We start from the raw sequence: 12880 nt of genomic DNA on the forward strand, positions 1-12880 counted from the left end.
ACAATGATCACAATCATGCTCTCAAGAGAGCAGCTCGGAAAATGGAGTGCAAGTGTAAGAATACAAAATTAGATATATTTTGCGGTGCATGGAAGGATAGTGTCTGAAGCTACAAACAGGCACTAAAAGCTGCCAGGTCAACATATTTTAGCAAACTCATAAAAAATAACCACAACAATCCTAGGTGTTTATTCAGTACTGTGGCTAAATTGGTTAGGAATAAAGCCTCAACTGAACCAGGTATCCCATCGCAGCACAATAGTAATGACTTCATGAATTTCTTTACTGATAAAATTGTAATAATCAGAAATAAAATTGGAATTATACATCGTCTGTCACAGTACCACAGAAAACAGTATCTCATAACTTTCCTCACAAGCAACTTCAATCCTTTGCTGCCATAGGTCATGAAAAGCTAACAAAACCTATCGAAACATCAAAAGCCACAACATCCAATACCAACTAAGCTCTTAAAAGTGATATTCCCTGTAATCTCAGAACCTCTTCTTAATATTATTAACTCCTTGCTATCCTCAGGACATGTCCCAAGAAACTTTAAAATGGCAGTTATCAAACCGCATATTAAGAAGCCACAGCTTGATCCTGGAAATTTGGCTAATTATAGAATGATTTCAAATCTCCCGTTTATGTCAAAAATAGTTGAAATTGTAGTATTCTCCCAACTATGTTCATTGAGAATTATGTTGGCATTTGTGGACTTGAATTAGCTTGATTTAGGTCCTATTTAGCAGACCGCTACCACTCTGTCTGTGCAAATGAGGAATTGTCAAATCAAACAAAAATTAAGTATGGAGTGCCACAGGGATCAGTTTTAGGGCCTCTGCTTTTCTCCTTATATATGCTTCCCCTGGGAGATATTATCAGGAATCGTGAAATAAGTTTCCACTGTTATGCTGACAATACCCAACTTTATATTTCTTCGAAACCCGACGAAATTTCACAATTGTCCAAATTAGCAGTATAGTTCTTCTACCCTTCTACTCAATTCCAACAAAACAGAGGTACTAATTATTGGTACCAAAAACCTCTAAAAATAAGCCGCTAAAATATCAATTGACTCTCGATGGATGTACTGTTACATCGTCCTCTATGGCGAAGAACTTAGGTGATATATTTGATACCAATCTGTCCTTTGAAAATCAAATTTCCAATGTTTGTAGAACTGCATTCTTTCACCTCAGAAATATTGCTAAGTTACAACACATGCTCTCTGTTGCTGATGCTGAATAACTAATTCATGCGTTCATGACCTCAAGACTAGATTATTGTAATGCATTACTGGGAGGATGTCCTGCAAGTTCAATAAATAAACTTCAATTGGTTCAAAATGCAGCTGCCAGAGTGCTGACTAGAACCAAGAAATATGATCATATTAGCACCATTCTATCGTTGTTACATTGGTTACCTGTTAAATTTCGTATTCATTTTAAAATTTTGTTAACTACGTACAAAGCTTTGAATGGTCTAGCACTGCAATACTTTAGTGACCTTCTATCACACTATATTCCATCATGTTCATTACGATCGCAAAATTCTGTCCTGTTAATAGTTCCTAGAATATCAAAATCCACAAAAGGAGGTATATAATTTTCCTATTTGGCTCCTAAACTATGGAATAGTCTCCCTAACACTGTTTGGGATGCACACACACTCACTCAGTTTAAGTCTAGAATAAAGACTCATCTATTTAGCCAGGCATACACCTAATTTATCCTTAAACTCACAATTAGGCTGCTTTAGTTAGGTCTGCCGTAACCAGAAACATTAATCAAACAATATAACCCTGCAAAAAATTTAAAGGCATCTATGCTAATATTATTCTATTTGTTTCCCTGTCTCACATCCCAAGGTTACCAGAGTTGACCAGATCCACCTCTGTTCCTGCTTGGTGTCGGACTCCACTGCTGTATGTCTCTGTGTCTCTGAGTGATGACGACTAAATGCAGCAGGTGCCAGCCAGACATCACTTCAGTCTATTATGATGGACTTCAGGGGATGAACTGATGCCAACTAAACTGTAAGACATCGGATACTGCATATGCCACTGCCTAAACCTTGGACGTGGGATAGACCTCACCGAAATTACCTGCTGGTTGAACTGCGATGCACCTCACTGATCTCTGCCTGCATCACCTTGGTCTAATGATGGACTACACTCTTAAAATGGAATACATAGACTTTCAATTATTTGCAAACAAAAGCCTTCATCGGCCAACTAACAAAGGACAATGCATCTATGTGAACTTCTGCAGTTAATCCAGAATGGACTTCAAAGACATTAGTCATTAATCTTACAGTTCATACAAAATCTTTGTTTAAACACTAGCCCTTAACACTTACTTAGTTTACTAATTTTTAACCATGACCTGCACTGCACATAAATATTTAATATTGGCATTATATTCATGTTGTTTAGCCAGAGGGGAACTGGCCCCCAGAGTGAGTCTGGTTTCTCCCAAGGTTATTTTTCTCCATTAACCAACATCTTGTGGAGTTTTGTGTTCCTTACCACAATCGCCTCCGGCTTGCTCACTGGGTTTCCAAATACAATTATTTAATTATTTATTTTTATACACAATTTACAATCATATTTAATCAAACTACACAATGATGACTCTAAGACTTTATAGATATTACAGTTTTATTTTCTGTTAATGCATGATTTTCTGTAAAGCTGCTTTGAAACGATGTGAAAAGTGCTATACAAATAAAAATGTCTTGACTTATTGCGGCAGTTTCCTGCAGAAATGAACACTAGAGGCACTAAAACAACAATTACTTTTATTCCCTTTCACACAAATCACCAGGAAAAGGGAAGATTATAAGTTCATAAACACTTTTCGCCCTGTTCCTCACAATGCTATCTATGAATCTTTGCACTTTAATGTTGGTTGAATCCATACAATATCTTTCTGAGGAACAGACTGAATGCAAAATCGTCACTCATTGAAAATCTCGTTCAGACCACTTTTATGGTTCTTTTTATCGTTTTTGTAGCCCATGTCCCCATGCACATTCATTATACGGAAAACTATGACTAAAACACGCTGCAGAATTATTCAATTTTAATTCTATTGCAGAAAGAAAGTAATATGGGTTTGGAAGAACATGAGGGTCGGTAAATTATGATTTCTTTTTCTTTTTTTCTTTTTTTCTTTTTTACTATTCCTTTAACATGCTTTTAAAATGTAGGCACTTGCGGAACTTTTAGACTTCAAGAAAACTATGAAATCTCCTTGGATTACAATCAGCATGTACAGTACATTTGTTTGATTATGCTCACCATGTGACACATTAATGCTCTCATTTTAATATTGAACATACTGTTCTCACAAGTACTATTCAATGTAAAACTGTTTATAATGTGTTGCTATGGAGAGTATTCCTTCAGCTTTCTGTTGTTCTGATTTGCGGAGAAGCAGCAATATGGCACATTATACAGAACAGTTTGTACAAACAGCTGTGTTTACAAATGGTCTACCAGCCATTGGGGAACAGATCTGCTGTTTCAAAACTGCAGTTTGAACATTAATTCCAGGCAGTGAAACGTACTCGTCTGGAAACATCAAAGATCCTAAAATTTTGAGTAGAAGGAAGTATCAAAGATATTCGTTTACAAGTTGGCAGGTTTCAAAGCTATTTCAAGTTCAATTAGGGGAGTGTTGGAATAACACTGTGGTCTAATACTTGAGGCACCTTCCGTAAAAGCCAAATATAGTTCTATCGATCCATTGCCGGAACCTGGAGACGGAGGTATAGACGCCCGGATACTTGGCATCGGCACAGCTGTTGCCCCAGGAGACGATCCCGTAGACACGACCCTCACATATTAGCGGTCCTCCAGAATCCCCCTGCAGAAAAAAGATAAAAACAGTAATGTAAAGATTTCGGACAGGGTGGTCAGATGGTTTGGGAGAGTAGTGACGAAGGCAATCTAAATCAAACTGTGTAACAGTATGCAACTAGGTGTGGGAATCGTAAGGAATCTAATGATTCTGGTTCCTTAATGGCTCTGTTAATGATTCTTTTAGTACTTTTGGGGAAGAAATAATTAGAAATAAGAAATGCAATTCTTATTGCATTATTCTATTTTCTAGTCTGTTACCGAATGATGGGATGATTTATGATGAATTTGTTAACTGAAAAGATTCTTGCAAAAGGTGTGTACACAGACTTTTTAAAATGACTCTTAAAGATACTTGATTTATCCATGATTTTTTTCACAAAATATCACAACAACACCAAGCTACACTGGTCACACTGTATTTTTCAGTAGATTCAAAAGACACAACTTTCCGGAATCGGGCTACACTGTTCGCATATTTTTCGCTGGTCATCTTGTATGTTCCACGCTGTAGATTCAAAAGAACCAGCTCACAAGAGTAATTTTTTTGCAAATTGGCAACACTGATCATGCTGTATTTTCAACGCAGTAGATTCAAAAGAACCAACTCATAAAGAGTCATTTGTTCAGGACGAACAACACAGGTGGCGCTGTGTGTTTCGCACTGTAGATTCAAAAGAACAGGCTCATAAAAGTCATTCATTCAGGAAACAGACTACCCTGGTAAAACTGTACAGTATGTTTCATACTGTAGATTAAAAAAACATCTCATAAAGAGTTACTTGTTCAGGACGGACTACACTGCTTGCGCTGTATGTTTCGCACTGTAGATTCAAAAGAACCGGCTGATAACAGTCATTTGTTCGGTAATCAGACTAAACTAGTCACCCTGTATGTTTCGAGCTGTACTGTAATTTTTAAAAAAGAATCAGGAATCATTCCTTCAGGAATCGGACTAGCCACACTGTATGTTTTGCACTGTAGGTTCAAAAGAACTGGCTCAAAAAGGTCATGTGTTCAGGAATTGTGCTACACTGGTCCCATTGTATTTTTCGCATTGTGATTCAAAAGATCCGGCTCATAAGAGTCATTCATTCGGGAACTGGACTACACTGGTCGCGTTATTTTCCACACTGTAGATTCAATGGAACCGACTAATAAAGAGTCATTTGTTTGGGAATTGGGCTACACTGCTCTAAGGTAACACTGTATTTTTTGCACTTGTGGTGAGGTGAGCAAGAGACAGACACAGTGGGTGTGGTGTCAAGCCTCAGAGAGGCATTTATTGGAAATAATAATAAAAATAACAAGTCCATAAAAGGGGAAAATAAAGTGTCCAGGGGGAATAGTGTTCATAACAAAGGGGGAATCTGGCATCCTCGTGGTGAGACGGGGCTCCGTGAAGGACGGGGCCGTGTCCATGGAATGGCCCAGGCATGAGCTGGGTCTGTCGGCCGCACACGCTCCCCTCCAGGGTCCACAGCGCGAGGGGCGGCGGCGTCCCTGACAGCCTGACTTCCCAGGCCTGCGGCAGGTGAGAGGGGAAGGCGGCCCGGCCTCTAGCCCGTCGGCCGCAACATGTGCAGTTCTCCCCCGACGACTCATTTAATCCGTCTGGGGGTCCGAGGAGCGGGTCCGGTGGCACATCCACTCGTCCGAACCCTCCCAGCTCTGGTCCTGGGTGTGCGATGACGCTAGTGTGTGCACACATGGAGATTTGAAGCCGGCCCACCGAGAAGAGGTGCGCTCTGCATTTTAAAGACAGCGGTGATGAAGCATTATTCACATCAGGTGTGCTTCATTCACTGCTGTCAGAACGAGGCTTATTAATTATGCACCTCTTCTCGTTCTCCTGCCCAACTCCTGTCGTGAGACTGGCTGAAGGGTGGCCCTAAGAGGCGGGGCGATGATGACGAGCCGGAGGGGCGGATCATTCCGCCACACACTGTAGATTCAAATGAACTGGCTCATAAGAGCCATTAATTCGGGAATCGGACTACACTAGTCACGCTATATGTTTTGCGCTGTAGATTCCAAAGGACCAGCTCATAAGATTCATTTGTTTGGAAATCGGACTATGCTGGTCACGCAGTATGCTTCACGCTGTAGTTTCCAAAGACCCGGCTCATAAAGAATCATTTGTTCAGGAATCGGGCAACACTTCTGTATGTTTTGCACTGTAGATTCAAAAGAACTGGGAACTTCAGAAATCGGACAACACTGGTTGCGTTGTATGTTTTACACTGCTGATTTAGTAGCTGTGTTTCAGTGCCACTGAATGGTGGCTCAGGAAGCACTGTCAGAGTATTTTAGCATGGTGATTGGATCGTGAAAATTGGTTGTTCCATGTTGAAAAAGTAAAAGATAATTTATTTCATTTTTATGAAAGATTGTTTATCCTTTAGTTTTGTTGCACAGATATGAGCTGACCAATACTGTAGTTCTAGCTTATTAGAAAGATAACATTAACTCTCTTTTTCTCTTTTAAACTGTGCTTCATTAATTAGATAGTTTTCATTTGTTTATTTGTTAATTGGATCTACTAACTGAAGCAAAAAGCCTGTTGTTAATCAAATAGTAATCAAAAGTGCAACCAACTAAATTATAAATGGTTTGGTTTGATAATTAACAATGACAACATATACAAATAATGAATGAATATATGAATACTGGATATGATAAAACAAAACAAAGTCATAGTCCAATAAATCAGTGATAGAATAGTGTAATGTTACTGTGCACTAATGGTCGTTTTTGCCCTAGATTTCATCTGAGATTTAGATTTAGAAATTATAGGTTTCCAAGAGCAATTGCACAGCAGAGGTCGAGAAAATTTAGTCAACAGTTTTCTCACCTTACATGCATCTTTTCGTCCTGCGCTGTATCCTGCACAGATCATATTCTCAGTGATATTGCCGTTAAAAGACTCTGTGCTGTTACACATGGCAGTGGACACTATAGGCAGCTTGACCGTCCGTAGAGTCGGAGGGATTCCCCCAGTTGGAGTGGTGAAGCCCCAGCCAGACACCCGGCACACACGACCCACAGCCACCACTGAGTCCTGACGGGGCAACGAAGTCGGAGACACATAACTGTTCAGATAAACTGGAGTCTGAAGCTAGAGGGGATAGAAAGAGAGAAATATCATAACTGAGTGATTCCATCTTGTTAGAAAGAAAGAAAGGATTACTTTATAGGGGAAATAAAGCAGTGGTTCTCAGCCTTGGTTTTGCTTAAGAACCCAAATTTCAGATTGGTGATTAAGTAGTGACCCAAAAAAGTACCAAAATTTAAGGCAAACATGATAATGTACTACTAATTATTTATTATATTTAATTAGCTAACAAACAATCATACAAAAGTAAAAAAAAAAAAAACATTTAAACTAATTATTATGTCATATAGATATAAAGCTTACAATCATACGGAAGTCAAGTTTTTTTTTTTTAAATCTCTTAAAATAAAACACTAAAATGTATTATGATTTATTATATTCATCATGCACACAAGCAATTATAAAAAAGTTGAAATATAAAGTCAAAAAGTCCTCAAATTAAACTGTATTTATTTATTTATTTCATTTATTGAGCAAAAAAAAAAAAAAAATTACTATTTATTTATTTATTTTGTTAATTTGTTATATTTACTCAGCTCACAAAAACGAGGCAACCACAAACCACGTTTATCGTCATTACAAGTGAACACCTATTTATTGTCGTCTGGGTCATATAGTTTTGTTTTTGTTTTTTGTTTTTTGTTTTTTTTTTGCCATAAAATATTCTTAATGATCTTTATTGTGTCCATGCTACACATATCAATTTTCTAAATAATTATTAACATTTGTTATCATATTTAAAGTGTAAAGGGCCTTTAAAAAAAACAATTTAAAAAACAAGAATGCTTAATAACACTTAAGGAATCTATTCTTTTCTTCTTATTTCTTATTCTTATATCTTATCACATAAATTAATCTTTGTTATCAAAGGGATAGTTCACCCAAAAAGTTTGTTCCCAAACCATATGACTTTCTTGCATCCGTGGAACACAAAGAGATATTAGGAGTAATGTTAGCCTCAGTCACCATTTACTTTATAATATCTTGTTTCCATATCTTGTTTTCCACGGAAGAAAGAAAATCATATGTGTTTGGAACAACATGAGGGTGACTAAATGATGACAGAATTGTCATATTTTGGTGAACTCCATTTAAAGTTATCACTTCATTGAAAGTTAAGCATCTATAAATGGTAATATAACAGTGTTTGTAAATATATTACTGGAAGTTTTTGTATACTGTAACATTGTTCTTTATTAATCAGCCAAACTGTTTTTATTTATCTAAACTATTAGGTTAGCATTAAAAAATCCTCATTGTGCTGTATGTTGAAAGGTATTACCGAGAAGAACTTCAGTCACTTCATGTAATATGCCTGAATCATTATGTTCGTTTGTTATGCAAGACGAGAATCCATGATTCAAGTCTAATGACTGCTTCAGTGAGTCGCTCAGTGAAACACAGTAGCATTGATTCCTGTCTCACCTTAATGAGCATGATGTCTGCGTTGTTTGTGGCCTTGTTGTACTGTGGATGAGGAATTAAGAGCAGAGGTCTACGGAACTGCTCTGTGCCCTCGTATAAACCCACAGAGTAATCTCCAGCCACGATTCTCATGTTTGCCGCACTAGAGACAAGACACAAACAAATTTTGATATTTTTTTCAACTGAATGACTCTTGAAGTTCAAGTAAAGTCGGAGCTTCTAAGATATTTTGTATGCACTTGTTTAAATGTACTATGCATATCAGACACTTACAGAATTAAATATCTTTCGCCAGTTTTCAAGAGACTGCGAGCAGAACATGAAAAAATATACCAATCGAAGTAGTGACCCAAAAAAGTACCAAAATTTAAGGCCTTAAAATTAAATCATGATAATGTACTACTAATTATTTATTATATTTAATTAGCTAACAAACAATCAAACAAAAGTAAAAACAGATCATATGGAAAACCAGGACACAGTACTGATTCTTGTGCTTAATTCTTAAAGTTTTTTGTAAATATTACTGCACAACTATACTGTTGCCCTCTTATTTGAATAGAACTAGGGTTTGGTGTTGGGTGAAAATATGCACTCTTACTAACTATTATCTAGCTTTTATGGTTATTGAAATGTTGTTTGAAAATGCTGTTGCAATGCTCATGCAAAATGTATAATTTAAACTGTTTAGTACATGCACTTTTTGAGACACCCCAAATCTGTTGAATTCAATCTGTTTAACATACTTTAGCCTCTGGCCCCTTGCATTAGTTTCATCTTACCCTATACTGCAGTGTGCTGCAGTCAGCACCCAGTATTTGTTAATTAAGGTCCCACCACAGAAGTGCTGTCCCCCAGCTCTCTGAATCGACACAATGTACTTGATGGAGTAAGGCGCGGGGACATATCCACCTACGATACGGCCCTGAATCAGATCCTGACCTGTAAAATAAATCATGAAAAACATCATATAACAGAGATTGTAGATATTGACAAATATAGGGGAGACTGGGGCTAGTTATCACACCTTACTCCTGTGAATATTTCTCAGATTGGGTTTATTTTTAAAATCAATTACAGCATAGACACATACCTTAAAGTCTTAGCTACAAAATAGCTATTGAACATTTTCACCATTATTGCCCAGGAAAAATGATACAGTTCGTTGAACACACACTGACCTTTTGTGACAACTTGTGCCAAAAACAGGGCATGCTGTCAAACTATATGGGGAAAGTTTGGAACAATGGAATCATAATCTTAAACAGCCTGTTATGTATAGGCTTTTCAGCAAATGTAAAAAGTAAAACAATTATGAAACTGCAAAGATGTCATGAAAATATCAAACCATTGTTCTGGCCATCAATTATTATAATTAATAAACTGCATAATTTTATTTACAGTTTAAAACACATATGACAACTTTTCACAACTAAAATAATACAACTTGTCCCAACCTCACATTCATTCAAAAATTTAAAAAAAGCCCTTGTCCTGAAAACATTTCATTTAAAATCAACCTTCATAATATTGACTTTTGCCTGAATGCATGCCAGTGTGGTTTAATTGTGTTTACTTGTTTTCCCCAACATCTGTAGTATATGATGATATTGGAATTTTACTTTGGAGAATAAAATTCACATTAAATTATTCTAATTTAAGAGAGTTTTGAATTAAGCTATAGGTGTTTAAAACAAACATACATAACCACTGCTTAAGAAAATACAAATTTGTGCTATTGCAGTTTTGACATAAAACCTTATAGTTACTGAGATATAGCCCCTGTGACAACTTCCCCATGTGACAACTAGCCCCATCTCCTCTGTTTGACTAAATATCCTCACGTTTAGAAATGTGCCACATTTGATACACGTGCATTTGAATGACACTAAATCTAAAATTTTGTGGCTTCAATACTGGAGAGCGTGAACATTCAATCTCTTATGTTAGCTAAATTTATCTCGCAGCAAGTCAAAAATGAACAATGCATAGTAAACAATATATATCTATTGATTTTGATTTTTCCATCTAAATGTGTCCATGGAAGACTATAATTTCCTGCAACGTGCGTCATGAATTGAATTTGAAAGAAACCTGCCAAAGAACTTATTGCCTGAACAGAAAGGCATCTAGGGTATATATGTTGCCCTGGGGCATATTGATCTCCTTGTAACAATTAGGCAGTTGTATGTGCTGTGGTTAAAGTAATTCTATACGATATTAGCAGCCTTTGACCGTGAAAAATATATGCGCTGGATTGAACCTATTATATAACATTGATTGGATGACCTTAGACTACACGAGGATTAGTAGCAGCATGACCTTTATCAGATTGCTTTATGAAGTTCTCAACGTGAGGAAATCTGAGAGGAAGTGTTGAATTCCCCGCACATGTAGAGTCTGCAAGATAATGACAAACAGTCAACAGTGCTCAATTTCATCATTTAGGGATTTAATCTACATGACTAACTGCTAGTTTGAAATATCAATAATAAAAAATAAAAAATAAAGGTCTCTCAGTGGTTTATTGGAGCTTCTTTGCTTCTACAAAGAACCCTCTTTTCAAAACCATTTTTAGTTGTACATATCAGAGGTATACCGATATATCTGTTTTACTGATTAATCGGTGCTGATTGTTGCTTTTGGGAACTGTCTTTGCCGATAATTGCCGATATTATTATTATTATTATTATTATTATTATCCTTCATGTTCATCTGTGGCTGGCGCTGAAGGATTCTACAGTAAGAAGAGTATAGCTGCAGACAGAGCACCAAAAAGGAGCGGAAGCTCCGAACCGCCAGCAAAAATATAGGGAGCTCCTTACCTAACTCTTTCCCTAACCCTAACCATCTGTGGAGTTGGCACAACGCCCAATTTTGGAGAGATTGCCCCCATTTGGAGATCTCTGGCCTGCAGCTTTACCTACTTGGGTAACAGCGGCCTCTAGAGGTGAAATAAAAACAAATCACTTGGGGATTTGCTGTTTCTAAATTTTTCATCGACAATTATCATACATATTTTTATCCTCATTTCAGTGCATATTTTGTCATTTTGACTTGATAAATCAAGTGTTTTAAACTGAAGCGAGGGCATGCAAAGAAGTCTCTGTCATTTCAAAATAAAAGTTCCACAATTAGGAAGAGTATTCCAGGCTTGTTTATAGTTAAAAGTCCCGTGTTATGCACCAAATCTTAATTTTCTTCCTGATTATTATTGGGATTATGGTTGCACAATAAAACGCATCTAGGATGTGGATTATTTTGGATTTTGTTGCCTCTATGTCTTTGCCTATCATAGTAAGGAAAGACTATGACATTTTTTTAATGAATTTTTTACATTCTCTTAAGTTGGCTGTATAGTTTTTTCTCTGGTCTAAGGTCTCCTTCAGTGTAGATGCAATCATGTTGATTGCTGACTGAATGTTTTTTAGGCCCATACATCAGCGAAATGAAACTTTAGTTTCTCCACAGTGTGTTGTTTGTGTAATATATCATAGCACTGAAAAAACTGCTGCCAGACTTGTTAAATTACTCAAAAATAAACATCCTATAAAGTCATCTTTTGGGGAAAAAAAAAGACCAGATGCTCAGTGGAGTTCTCAGATACATTTCATTTAAGCATCACTATTGTGTCAGATGTTTCTCAGAAGAAAAAAATGTAAATAGACAAAAAATTAGACATTCGTTGGCGTACAGTAAGTCGTATGAAACTGGCTTTATTTTGATAGCAAAACTCAGATAATTTGTTCTTGGAAGAATTTCATTTGAAATGTGTAAGTTCTTAAATAATTTAATGTTTGGGAGCGCAGACTTTGGTATCTTGGCAAATCTGAGCACAGTCAAGATTGAGACAATGTCGAGATCTCGTCTGAAACTCCAGAAGAGACACGTGTGAGATCACTGGTGTCTTTTTCTTGTCATAAAGCCGCAAAAGTCTCCATTTGCTCTTAATTTAATTTCATAGCTGTCTAGAGGAAACAACTGAGATATTAGACAAATCTCATTTGTGATTTTTGCATTCCAATGGGAAGACAATTGTTCAGATGTCCGTCTAAAATGGACTCAAATATGCTGTCGAATATTTATATTATTCAATCAGCCTTGCACTGAACTTGCATTGGCAACTGTTTTTGGCATCTTAATTAGTTTTATTTATATTCGCAAATTTAAGCATACATTTCCACTTCATTATTAAATTATAATGAGTTGAAATTTACATTAAATTATTCACAGTGAAATTCACAACAAATTTCCAAATGAAAAAGTAGATCTGTCTTTTGAAGTAAGAACTACACTGACAGATCATCTTTACTTTACTAAAGGTCTAAGACTCCTCCACTCCACAAAGAACTCAATCTTGCTGAACTTTGTAAATGCATCGAGAAGATTTTGTAGGATTAAAGTGTAAATCTTTACTTACAGCTCACCACGAGGAGCTCCAGGAGAACACATAGCAGAAGAGCAAGCAGGTGCAT

General features: G+C 36.7%; 1 protein-coding gene across 1 annotated transcript; it reads right to left on the reverse strand.

Annotated features, from left to right (window-relative positions):
* Positions 1-3701: 3701 nt before the first annotated feature.
* On the reverse strand, positions 3702-12880 carry LOC127418828 (trypsin-like). The gene is made up of 5 exons (XM_051659681.1): positions 12826-12880; positions 9188-9347; positions 8406-8547; positions 6720-6983; positions 3702-3872 (listed from the first exon to the last, which is right to left on the reverse strand). Exons 1-5 carry the CDS (start codon positions 12878-12880, stop codon positions 3702-3704), a joined length of 792 nt encoding a protein of 263 aa, XP_051515641.1.

The sequence above is a fragment of the Myxocyprinus asiaticus genome, chromosome 28 (assembly GCF_019703515.2).
Source record: "Myxocyprinus asiaticus isolate MX2 ecotype Aquarium Trade chromosome 28, UBuf_Myxa_2, whole genome shotgun sequence".
In the NCBI taxonomy this organism is placed as follows: domain Eukaryota; kingdom Metazoa; phylum Chordata; class Actinopteri; order Cypriniformes; family Catostomidae; genus Myxocyprinus; species Myxocyprinus asiaticus.

Bases quoted from the DNA above. Each gene is read 5' to 3' on its own strand.
- LOC127418828 (XM_051659681.1), bottom strand. From the start codon at position 12,880: ATGCACCTGCTTGCTCTTCTGCTATGTGTTCTCCTGGAGCTCCTCGTG. The intron at 6,984-8,405 runs GTGAGACAGGAA...TATCCCCTCTAG, and splicing joins CAGACATCATGCTCATTAAG to CTTCAGACTCCAGTTTATCT. The intron at 3,873-6,719 runs GTGAGAAAACTG...TTTTTTCTGCAG, and splicing joins GACGAAAAGATGCATGTAAG to GGGGATTCTGGAGGACCGCT.